General features: G+C 32.1%; 1 protein-coding gene across 4 annotated transcripts in view; it reads right to left on the minus strand.

Annotated features, from left to right (window-relative positions):
• Positions 1–12782, minus strand: part of SSBP2 (single stranded DNA binding protein 2) — a 336503-nt gene that overhangs the window by 64007 nt on the left and 259714 nt on the right. For all 4 annotated transcript variants that reach the window (XM_012477556.3, XM_012477555.3, XM_012477552.2 and 1 more), the window contains one exon: positions 4185–4244. In XM_012477556.3, the coding sequence (XP_012332979.2) occupies positions 4185–4244 (60 nt within the window). The remainder of the gene's footprint in view (positions 1–4184; positions 4245–12782) is intronic.

Raw genomic sequence — 12782 nt, forward strand, 5'->3', positions numbered from 1 at the left:
TACTTTTCTTTTTTCTATATTTCAACGACTGCAAATGTGCTGTTCAAATTGTCTTTTACCACATGCAGCTATTTAAATTTAATTAAAATTAATTTAATTAAAAATTTAGTTATTCACTTACACTAGTCCTATCTCAAGTGCTCAAAGTACTAAAACTACTGTATATGATAATGTAGGTATAAAATATTTCCATCATCCCAGAAAGCTCTATTGGGCAGTGCTGCATTAGAATGTTAGCTCCACAAGAGAGAATTTCATTAGTTTGTTCACCAATGTATTCCCCACATCTAGAATGGTGCCTGGCACACAGTAAACCTCAACAAGTATCTGCTGAATGAATTAGTATTTTTGAGAGTGATTTTGGATAGCCTTGTGAAGTTCCTAACTAAACAGATGGCAATATATTCTATGTATTGACTTATATCCAAAAAGGGGTATATCTACGATACAATGACTATAAGATAATGAGGTATGCTTTGGCAAAAGAAGTGAACATTGTATCATAAATCCTTCATCAAACTATAACTTAAATTGGGTAAGATTGTATAGGATTCACTATGCAAAATTTTCTTGGTTTGAGAAGGATAAGAATAAATTTGTTTATTAATTTTCTTTCCCTACAAAGGTAGAACATAATTATAAAAAGGTATATATCCCAGGATAAACTCAAAATTCAAAGTCATAAGAAAATAATATATTTTAATCTTGCCTTGTTGGATTTGAAATAATAATTTAAATGTTAGTGTAACTATCATAAAAACAAAAAATAAGGAGTTCCTAATAATAGAAAGGGATATTCTCTACTGGCCAAAGAGGCTCCTTTACGCTTTTAATAATTAATCACTAACATATTAAACAGGTACAACATTTTATCATCTCAATAAATTTAATTCTATAACATGACTTTTAATATGTACATACTATTTCATCATTTCAAAATATGATAATTTATTAAACCACTCATCTATTATTGCACAAATATATGAAGATTTCAGTAGAATGGTCAGATGTAGTGTGTTCTTAGAATACCAAATTCAACTTTAGAGTACAAAATGGACAACAGAATTAACAATGTGTTTTCTTAATTGATATTATCTGTTGACAGTGTTTCAGAAATCTTAAGAAACATAAAGTTTTAAAATTCTACAGAATCAATAGATCAATAGTTAAATTATTCTTGGTGTCTCATCTCATTAACATTCTCTGCATTTCTGGCTGTCCTGATTTCCTCAAGATAGTGTTGAATGAATACTGTGACTTTTTCTGATTGGATATTTTATCCATGAGAAGGATAAAGACTCACTCTGTTCCAGGTTATAGATGCTCCAACACCAAAGACCCCTTTTGAGAGTCGAACCAATTCCAATGCAAAACTGTATAGTCAAATGTATTTTGTAGATTTAACTTCTATGTTTCATATTTCTTCACACATTTATCCTCTGCTCTATTGCACAGTTTTGTAATTTTATTTTCCTTTCATCATTTTAGACATTATTATCCCTTCGTGTATTTGTACAACATAGTGACATTATACTATATTCCAAATACCCAGTACTATATATACAAAGAATATACATCCTTATGGATTTAATCCAGAACCATAAAAATGGTTCCAAGAAAACTAAAATTTAAATCTGTAGTCTAATCATTAGTAACTACAAATTGAGTAAAATCTGTTTATTAAAGAAATGTCTTTTACATATTCAAAATGATTAGTCAACACCACTGAAGAGATTAATATCTCTATTTCCTTAGATACAAATTCTTAATAAAACATAATTTCATTTGTTTAAGACCAATTAACATGAAAACTAAATTTAAAAATAAGCACAACTGTGGATTTTAAAATTTTATTATTTGTTTATTTTTTAGAGACAAAATTTTCCAGTGTTGCCTAGGCTGATCTCAAATTCCTGGGTTCAGGTGATTCTCCTGCCTCAGCCTCCCAAAGTGCTGGGATTACAGATGTCAGCTACCATGCCTGGCCATATTTGTGTTTTTACATACATCATTCCAATTAATCACCAAAAATAGTTTTGCCCATTCTACACTAATGATTACATAACAAAACTGAGAAACCATGTTTATGCTTGAAAAGTTCATGCTCCTAACTAGGTTAAACATTTCCTAAAACAATATTATTTATATTATTAACAAGACTCTTTTAAAAAATGGTATAAATGAAAATTATTTTAAGTTTGGATGATAGCTGTTCGAATTAACGAAGCTTAACTAAATGTGTATGTATGTGTGTGCATTGTGGGGATGGTGGGAATGGACAAAAAGAATATCTGAGAGAAGAGTACAATTGTTTTAAAATACTTTTAGGTAAAGACCGTTTAAGATTCTTGAAGAAAGAGAGCCTGTATAATAACTTTTTATTATCTTTAACTTTTTAATTGTCTCTTTTAAAAATTTAAAGATATTACATAGCTGTTCTTAAAAATTTTCAACAATCTACGTTTACAGTTTCACATTCCCACCACCAACCTCTTCCTGAAACTGATCTTTACATTTTGTTAGTCTCTATGGAACCTAGGATATGGAACCTAGGATAGCATCTTATACATGGCAAGCATTTCAATAATGTCACTTGAATGCAGTTGCAATAATGTTATCCATTTTCATCACTGAGACACAATATATGAAGTCAAAAAGTCTAATAACACACTTATACTAGAATTTCATACTTCCCTAATACAGATTTTTGGAACTTCCTAGACCTATATAATAAACAAAGCTATGGATGGAATGTCTGAAAAATCATGAAGCCTCCAATAAGAGATGCACATTTCTTTAAAAAGAAATTTAAAAGACTCCGGCACCTATATAAGTAGATCTGACTGTCAATATATACAGGTTCACCCACAGAGAAAATAAAATTCCCTTATGTTGTAACACTTGGCATCTGTGCACTTCCCTTTCCTATTTCATGCCATGTTCCCCTGGCCTGATGTACTGAATGCAGATTCAGTATGTAGGAGAAAAATGCTCCGGCTGCTAATGTGAGGAGGACTGCCAAGCACTGTTATCATGAGATGACCCAGCGCTGCTTCCTACTGAAAGGTCTCCCCTGGGGGTGAATCTGGGTTGCTAGCACTTTCTGCTGAGCGCTAGAAGCAGAGAGCACCAGCAGACGGAGACACCTCAAAGACAGCATAATTTCAGTAACAGTTAGGAGAGGAGAAGCAGAATTCTGCTGCTGTCAAGTAAATTAGTAGTTTTAACTTTCTTGTTCCATTTTTGGTAGGGAAGAAAGTGGAAATGGAAAGAGAATAAGAATGAAAAAGATAATTTATTGTGATTACAGGGTTTACTTTAAATATGGGATAAAGCTAGGTATACAAATAACAGCACTAGAGAAAGTTACAAGATGATTATCTTGACACAAGTATTCCGTAGTGTTAAGCATTTAATTTCTTCTTGGGTTACATACATGCACATTGCCTATATCCTAAAACTAAACTATAAATTCTTTGTGAGTAAAAATTATATTTTATCCTTTTCAGCAAATAATTGTGGTATTAATAAAAAGCTATCTGAGAACAAAACATTATGAAATTGTAGCACTCTCATAGATTAAAATGTTGGAAGATTTATTGTTAAATATTTATTAACAGATCCAACTCTTCTAGAAGCAGCTAATAATTTGCCTAATCTGTCATTATAATTGGGTAAACAAATGTTAGAGCCATGATATTGAAACCATATTATATGAAAGTAAACAAAAGTATGTTCATGGAAAACTTTATTGTCATTCTTTAAATGGGAGGATAATCAGCATTTACCAAAATTATGTAATTTTAAAACATTAGGTTCAAAGTATAAGGTAGACTCCAAGAATGAGCAAACTTTTTTTCTGTAAAGATCCAAATAGTAACATTTTAGGGTTGCTGGACATATATGGTCTCTACCATGACCACCTAAATCTGTATTGTAGTGTAAAAGTAGCCACAGACAATACATAAATAGATCTGTGTGGCTGCTTTTCAATAAAACTTTATTTACAAAAAACAGCCAGCTTATGAGCTGTAGTTTGCCAATCCTTGAAGCAGATGACATATGACCAGAAATAGCATTAAATGGGACAGAAAAAGGATAAGTTCATATTTTTATAGGATAAATAAATATATGTGACATTTTCAAGATTCTTACAAAAAACTTAAATAGCACATAAATCTTACCTGATTAGGTATCCTCAATGGGGGCCTTGGACCTCCAGGGTACCGAGGTGACATAAAAGGCTATTGAAGTAAAACAAACAAATAAACAAAACAAAAAACAGTACAATGTAAAATATAGATCTGAAAATAAACTACTTAAAAAAATTTTAGAATTAATCAAATCACAAATCAATGTACTTTGGGCTACTTTCATTATAATAAATTCTTCTAAGAAAAATTACCATGTCATTATTTACTTTATAGACTATCTAGAAAATTTTCCAAAGAAAATAAACATAAAAGCTGACTAAAGTAACTATAGCAAAATCTTTTTAAAATGTGAATTATTAAGGCAATAATATCTAGTGGCAAAAATAAGGTTAAGCAGCAGACAATTTAATCTTAAAAAGGACCTCCAGAGGTAGCTTACAGTCTGTTATTAGGTTCTATATAGATACTTCTGATTGAATTGTTGGGTTTGGTTACCAATTCCTTTAATAATTTTAAAGTTGCCAAATTCCACCTTTTCTTTTATACCTTTGTTTAAAATGATAAATAAATTTCTTTTCCAAGGGTTATTTGTAGTCAAAAAAGCCACAAGTTTCTTATAGCTCAAAACTGACGCTGTGGGTTTGTCGGCACACACCTATAGTCCCACCTACTCGTGAGGCTGAGGCAGAAGGATTACTTGAGCTCAACAGTTAGAGGCTGTGGAGCATGATGACCATGCCTGTAAATAGCCACTGCACTCCAGCCTGGACAACACAGTAAGATTTCATTTCTTTAAAAAAAAATTTGACCAAAAATAAATAAATAAATAAATAAATAAATAAATAATTGACTACAAATTTTAAAGTTGAAATTTCTTTGCATATTTTGACCCTAGGTGATTATAAAGTATATATTTTTAATAAAAGAAAAAATGGTCTTATATTAAAAGTCAAGTTAATTTATGTTGTTGGATGAATCAGAGGCTCCTAAGATGTACTGAATCTGTCAGTACAGAAATTGTCCGAAAAATATCCTAAAAGCAACATTTTAGTGAAACGTTTAGGTAGAAGGAGACCATTTTTGATCATTCAGACTTAGGCACCAAAATTTTATAAGTTTACTAAATTATTTAAAATTTGATTATTTTTCTAGAAACAACAGAAAAACTATAATTTTGTTTAATTACATCTCAACATATAATTACATAAATGTAAGATGTTCCTTACATGTAATATAAGCAAATATCAAATCTAAAGGGTTGAATATTAAGATAGTAAGAATGAATTAATATAAATTAAGAATTAATATATAGTAAATAGACAAAGGTTTGGGGACATCACATTTATAGTGCTTTACATAATTAAATCCTACATGTAGAATGTATTTTCTACAAATATTTTTAGAAATTAGGCTTGGAAGACATGGCTACTCATGTTTTCCAGAGCGGTTTTAAAAGGAGCCTCTGAAAAATAAAGTCCTAGGTAATGCTGTATAGATTTTTCCTATAGTATCTTTTGCAGAGTCTGACAAACCAACAAAAGGAATTTCACAAATAAGCAAGCATTTCGGCTTTTTGCTCACTGTGTTCTAATGTGTAAATGTGCTCCAAGGAGTTCATTTTATATGGACAGAAACAGTAGATTATTCAGGTAATATTGTCACCTCCAGCTGATAAAACTTAAGTAGATTTTCCAATTTTAACAAAGTCGATTTTAAAAATATTTAATTTTCACATATTTGATTAAAGTTGTCTCTCATTTATCATTTTGAAACTCTATCGTAAATTGGGTAAGTTAGTTATGTACTGTCAGCTAGAAGCTTATTCTAACATTCACACTCTCTCTGTTATTTTCTCTTTCCTTTCTAAATCACCTAATTTCACCTATGAAGCTGTCTTTTAAATTCTGTATTCATTTAAAAAATTTAATAAATATTATGTCATTGGTTTGTAATGGCTGTCTTTCTTTTATGCAATGATGTTTTATGATATATTCATTAATTCAAAATATAGTATCAATTTAGTTTTCAAACATGGAGAAATAAAAACAGGTTACTAATAATATTTGTCTGTAATAAAACTACTCTGAAGTAGAATACAAGGTAAAATTATGTGAAAAATATTACTAAATGTCAAACGTTGAGATAAATATTTACAAGTGCCTCACTTGAAATAGAACACTTGAGATTTGTGTGTTTATCTGAATGTAAGAAGATGATATAGTGTTATAATGTTAATTTAATGGAATATGTGAAAGGAGAATTTTTTTTTCCCCAAATGGATGGCATTGTGAATGAATGTATGTTAATGAACTGTCTATACCTTCCTACTGCTGTGAGGGAGGGTCAGTGTATGTGCTAGCTGGGAACCTGCAGGTTACTACAAAATGAGATCAAGATAAAGAGACAGATTCTGTTTTTAGTCCATTTATTTGCTCTTATATGTCTCCTTTAAGAAGTTCAAATTTGTGTGGTTTTTTGGAGGCAAAAAAAAAAAAAATAGAAAACCACTTATAAACTCTAATCTATATGTACACAATTAAAACACAAAAAGACAAAACAATCAGTTAATATGGCTAAAAACTACTACTTTTACCTGAAACATAAAGATCACTATGGTTAAAGTATTTTTAATATAAAATTAGTGCTATTACAACATATGGTTTAATATTCAGATTGATCCTTACCTTATCCAGGTAACCACCTAAGTCCTCAACTGCCTAGTGAATTAGCTGTGTAGACACAGCAACAGAATCCAAAAGAGTTTGCATACTAGCAAATGTGCACTAATATCTGTACTTCACTATTCAGAAGTCAATTTGCTTTCAAATGAAATTCAAAATATTAACACAAATTTTAATTATTTTATAGTAAAATGCTAATCTGTCAGAGATTATGCTAATATAAATTATATCTATTGACAGACATGTCAGTATTCCCTGTTTTAGCAATTTGAGAACAAGTGCTTCAGGAGTCTTTGGGTTGGGAGAGGTGGCTTATGCCTGTTATCTCAGCACTTTGGGAGGCCGAGGTAGGCAGATCACTTGAGGGCAGGAGTTTGAGACTAGCCTGGCCAACATGACAAAATCCTATCTCTACTAAAAATAAAAACAGTTAGCTGGGCTTGATTGCGCACACCTGTAATCCCAGCTATGTGGGAGGCTGAGGCAGAAGAATCACTTGAACTCAGAAGGCGGAGGTTGTAGTGAGCAGAGATCACACCACTGCACTCCAGCCTGGGTGACAGAGCAAGACTGTCTCAAAACAAAATAAAACAACACAACGCAACACAACAGACAAAAAAGAGTCTTTGGTTCTTAAAATGTGTTTACTCTTTATGTTTGGAGGAACATTCTTTTTTCTGTTTAAGTTTGAGTATCAAATACTTGTCTGAAGGTATCATGATGGTGAAACAGTAATTTAACTGGAAAAAGCCTTCCCCGGAAATAATTATTTGTAATGTATGTGGAAATAACATTGACTGGGAGTCAAGGACCTGGGTTTTAGTTTTTGTACCTCTATTAATTAGTAGTGTCCCTGAGCCAATAATCTTTCAGGGCTTTAGTTTTCTCAATCTTAAAATGAGAGATTTGAACCAGATGATTTCTAAAGTCCCTTTTAAAATAAGGGACCCATGATTCTGTTAATTATTTTCAGTATTACATTTAAATATAAAGATTAGTATAATGGAGATAGCTATAAATATTTGAAGTGTGTGTGGGTAAGGAAGGGAGTGGAGATAAAGGCATATGTTCTTAAGGCACAAACCATTTTTATCGAGGAGCTGAAGAAAACTATTACCATGTTTTGTAGAGAAAAGGAAAAACCTAAAGATTAAATACCCCAAAAAACAACAAAAAATCTTTGCTGTGTCAGATTAAAGGTCAATTAGGAGAATAAAAAAGCTACACTTATCAATGAGAAAGTATGGCAGAAATCTGTTCATTCAAAAACAACATATATATATATATATGTTTGAATGAATAAAACATAGATATAGATAGATATAGACATATTGATATTGATATAGATTGATTAACAGGGTCTTACTCTGTTGCACAGGCGGCATGCAGTACAGTGCCATGATCATGGCTCCATGCAGCCTCAACCTCCCAGCTTCAAGCAATCCTCCCACCTCAGCCTCCTGAGAAGCTGGGACTACAGGTGTGGTACACAACACTATACCTGAGCATTAAAAAAAAAATTGTGGAGACAGGGTCTTGCTCTGTTGCCCAGGTTCATCTCAAACTCCTGGGCTCAAGTGATTCTCCTGCCTTGACCTCCCAAAATGCTGGGATTACAGGTATGAACCATCATGTCCTGCTCATCAAATATTTATTAAACACTCACAAAGGCACTGTTCTAAGTGGCTAGATACATCAGTGAACAAAGCAGATAAAGATGACTGCCCTCTGATTAGGATTTTTCAAGGTTCATAGTCTTGTAATTAATAGGAGAAACAATTTTCTATAAAAACTGTTTTCTACATCAGTCTACTAATCTGAGACAAATAGAATGTTCTCTTCACCAAATGGCAAGTATCAATAAAAACCCAGAGAAAATAATATTTCAATCTGGTGTCTTTCCTCAAAAGTCATATTACATCATCCCTATTTGATAGAACATGTAGTGCTATGAATACTGAAGATCAAGGCTATGCTTTTAAAACAGTTTCCAGATTAGGAAAAACTCATAAGGTAAGCTTATTTACTTTATAAGAGAAATTGGGTAGCATAGTTATTACTCTGACATATGGAAACTACATTTATAGGTATAAATCCTCATTTCTACATGTTCTAGTTATCCGTGTATGCTATGGACTGAATGTTTATGTCTCCATAAAATTCCTAAGTTAAAACCCTAATCTCCAATGTGACAGTATTTGGAAGTGGGATCTTTGAGAGGTAATTAAGTCATGAGAGTGGAGCCCTCATAAATGGGATAAGTACTCCTATAAAAAGAGGCACAAGAGAGATTCATTCTCATTCTCTCTCTCTCTCTCTCTCTCTCTCTCTCTCTCTCTCTCTCTCTCTCTCTCTTTCTGGCATTATGGCTATCTGCAAGCCAGGAGGAGGGTGCTCACCAGGAGTCAAATTGGTTGGCACCTTGATATTGGACTTCCCAGCCTTTGGAACTCCAAAGAATAAATTTTTGTTGATTAAGTTTCCTCATCTATGGCATTTTATTATAGTAGCCCAAACTAAAACAGCCTAAAATAAATGTGATAACCCAAAGTAGAAAAAATAATATACGAAGCAAAGATAATCAATAAATATTTGGTGACAAAATGAAAGAAAAGAATACTCTAATAGAAACACAAACCAAATGTTCAGCTCATTTCCTCCAACTAGCCTTTTGGAGAAAAAATTACACCATTTAGAATCATAATTTACTTCAGAATGAATGCCATTATGTTTTAAATAATTATTTCTCTATTATATCAAGAATTATTCATGGAATTTTAGACTTCCGTTTTCCTTTATTTCTTGTCCTTTCTGCTAGCACAAAAACAGTAGTTTCGCCTCTCCTTATTTTAATCTTTCATAGGCCCTTAGCTTTTTATCTCAATTCCCTAAGAATTAGAAGGAACCAGCTCTTTCTCATCCTCATGTTAGCTAAAGGTCGATCCCTCAGTCCAAGTCTTTTCTTTCTGAAGGTCCCAGGCTCCTTAATGAAACTTTTTTTTATTAACTATTTACCTGAAATTACAAGTGATACAAACTACTTTAAGCCCTAACTGCTTTTAAGATATATATGATAAAACTGTACATCTTAAATTACACATTGTTCAAATGTTAATTTTGTTAATATTTTCTAACATTGTCAACAAAATCTAAAAATCCCATATAAATGTGATTCCCCAACACCAAAATATTCTCTATTCCTTGAGATTACACTGTACTCTCCTTTCTCTGCCAAGCAAATTTCTATTAATTCCCCAATGGCCAGTTTTGGAACATCACCTTCTCTTTAAAGAATTTCTATAGGCTCCATTTCCCCTACTTCATCAGTACTTTATTTATACCATTTATCATAGTGGATTTAGCACAGTTTAGTATAATATATATACTCTGATATGAAGGAACTCCACTTTAGAGGAAAGAAAACAAAATACTATCAGAGCAACAACGATCTTAATGTCAAGGTAATTAATCCTTAAAATAAGGCCAACATTTCTTAGAATAACTAAAATTGATGTAGCAATGTATAAATCACCTTATATCTCATTATATTTCACTTTATATCTCATTATATTTCATCTTGGCTTTGAAAGTTCTTTAAATCTTAGTCTTTCAGTATAAATTAGTAACAAAAAAGTGAGAATCAAAAAGAAAAACCCTCTAAAATGTCAATCACTAAGCATTTTCTAGTCTATCTTTTATTTTATGAGCACAATTTAGAACAATCAATGATGAAGAAAAGAATAATACTAATTTCCTTAGAATGAACAAATTAACATTTAGGACAGTTTACACATCAGAAAACTTAGAAATCTGAGGTACCATTCTAAAACACACAATCATACAGGACTTATCTAACTTAAAGTAACTTTAGAGTTTTTTGAGGATAAAATCATTCATGTGAAATTAGCTTCTAAATTTGAAAACTTTGAAGTTTTAAAACTTTTTTTTTTTTTTTTTGAGATGGAGTCTCACTCTGTTGCCTGGGCTGGAGTGCAGTAGCACAATCTCGGTGCACTGCAACCTCAACCTTCCCAGTTCAAGTGATTCTCCTGCCTGAGTCTCTCGAGTAGCTGGGGCTACAGGCGCACGCCAAGACACTCAGCTAATTTTTGTATTTTTAGTAGAGACAAGGTTTCACCATGTTGGTGAGGCTGGTCTTGAACTCCTGACCTCAGGTGATCCACCTGCCTATGACTCCCAAAGTGCTGGGATTACAGGTGTGAGCCACAGCGTCCCGCCAAAACTTTTTACCTGACTGAAAGAAATATGTAATTACCAGGTTTAAGAAAATATAAACTTATAAAACAATTTAGCAAAGTGACCATTTACTTAACGAAAGACTTCTTACTTCACAAAATTACTCATTTGAAGTTTTGCAAGTTCTGTATTATACATTTATAATAAAATATTACTTATGCAATTTTATTTGCATATGCCTTTTAGAAACATGTTGAAGAAGGAAGTTTAACTTTTTAAAGCTTACTAGATCATCCTCTTTATTTTATATAAAAGAAAACCAAAGACCAAATTTCTCAACTTAGTCTTCTTTTCTTTATGACACTCTGCTACAAAATACCTTTAGAATAATGGCAGGTACACACACTTATGTACCTGTCACATTTATGGTCAGTTGGTCATAAGAAGTATGTGGTACATATATAAATCACTTGATCTGGCACTTCCTCTCAGGCCCCCATCAACTGTGCAACCATTATTAAATACTTAATGTGGAATTCTTTAGTTACCACTCAAACATGAAAGGTGAAAAAGTAGTGGTATTTCAGGTAAGCTAGCTAATTTGCACATAATGCACTAATTAGCATATGCTCTTGATCTGCCAAACTAAAAAAAAAAAGTAAATGCTGAAATAAAATAAATTTCAAAAGCTCTGTCTCTTTTCTTGAACATTTTTGGTGGAGTTCTGATAATATATGTAGCCTTTAGTTCATTTATTTGTGTTTTTAAGGGAACAGTAGAGGATGGGTAGAGAATGGTGGTAAATGGGTATGGTATTAAATATCATCATTATAACAAAGTTGTTCATTATAATGTGTTCACGAAGAAGGAAAGAAAGCAGTTAGCACATTCTAAGAGAATGTATGAAGCAAATGTTCAGTAAATATTTGGTTGGTTCAGTAGCTGACTCATTGACCAAGGGATGAATAACCCTAATGGAAGACTAAAACCCTGCAAAAGATGTAATAAAGCTTGGTCCTATCGTATAAAATCTCACCTGACCAATTTATTTTTCTTGTTAAAAATAGGCAGTATATGTTGATGTGGTAAACAATAAATCAAACTATTGGTATATCGTATCTGGTTGTCTAATGAGAAAATGCTTATAAAGTATATCTAGAGGAGGAAATCCTGCTTGCTTAAATAGGATAAATTATACCTTCCAGAGGCCCTAACAAGAGTAAGTAAAAAACAAGTTGGGGACCCCAAATATCCATATTAACAATATACAAGAGAATTTATAATTTGGATGACTAATATGGCCTTTCATTCTCTCCTCCTGTTTTCAGGTTTCTCTTACTACTTCTGGGGTGACAGGGTTGAAAATAATTAGTCTTAGGTAGTTTTACAGAATAGCAGTATTTAGTAAGAATCATTTGGCATAAAAGGATATCAGGTTAATTTATATAAAATTTTGCGAGAAAAGTGTGGTAACTTACTGATCTTTTTCTAAAGCATATACCAGTCACAAGAACTGCTAACAATTCTACATAGCTGTTAGCCTCTCAGGTGTGTCTTATAAAGGGCCATGTTCATACATGGATCCTAACCTTATAGGCTGAAATATATTGTAAATGCTATATCTTCATGTCTAAGAAACAACATATTTTAGTTGAAATGTTTTCTTTCCATTAAGAAAATTCTCAGCATTTGAGTAAAAATATAAAACCTTCTGCTCTCTTAATATCATATTGTCTTTATCATATAACCA

Source organism: Aotus nancymaae, unplaced genomic scaffold, assembly GCF_030222135.1.
Source record: "Aotus nancymaae isolate 86718 unplaced genomic scaffold, 86718_ANA_hifiasm-v0.15.2.pri h1tg000014l, whole genome shotgun sequence".
Lineage (NCBI taxonomy): Eukaryota > Metazoa > Chordata > Mammalia > Primates > Aotidae > Aotus > Aotus nancymaae.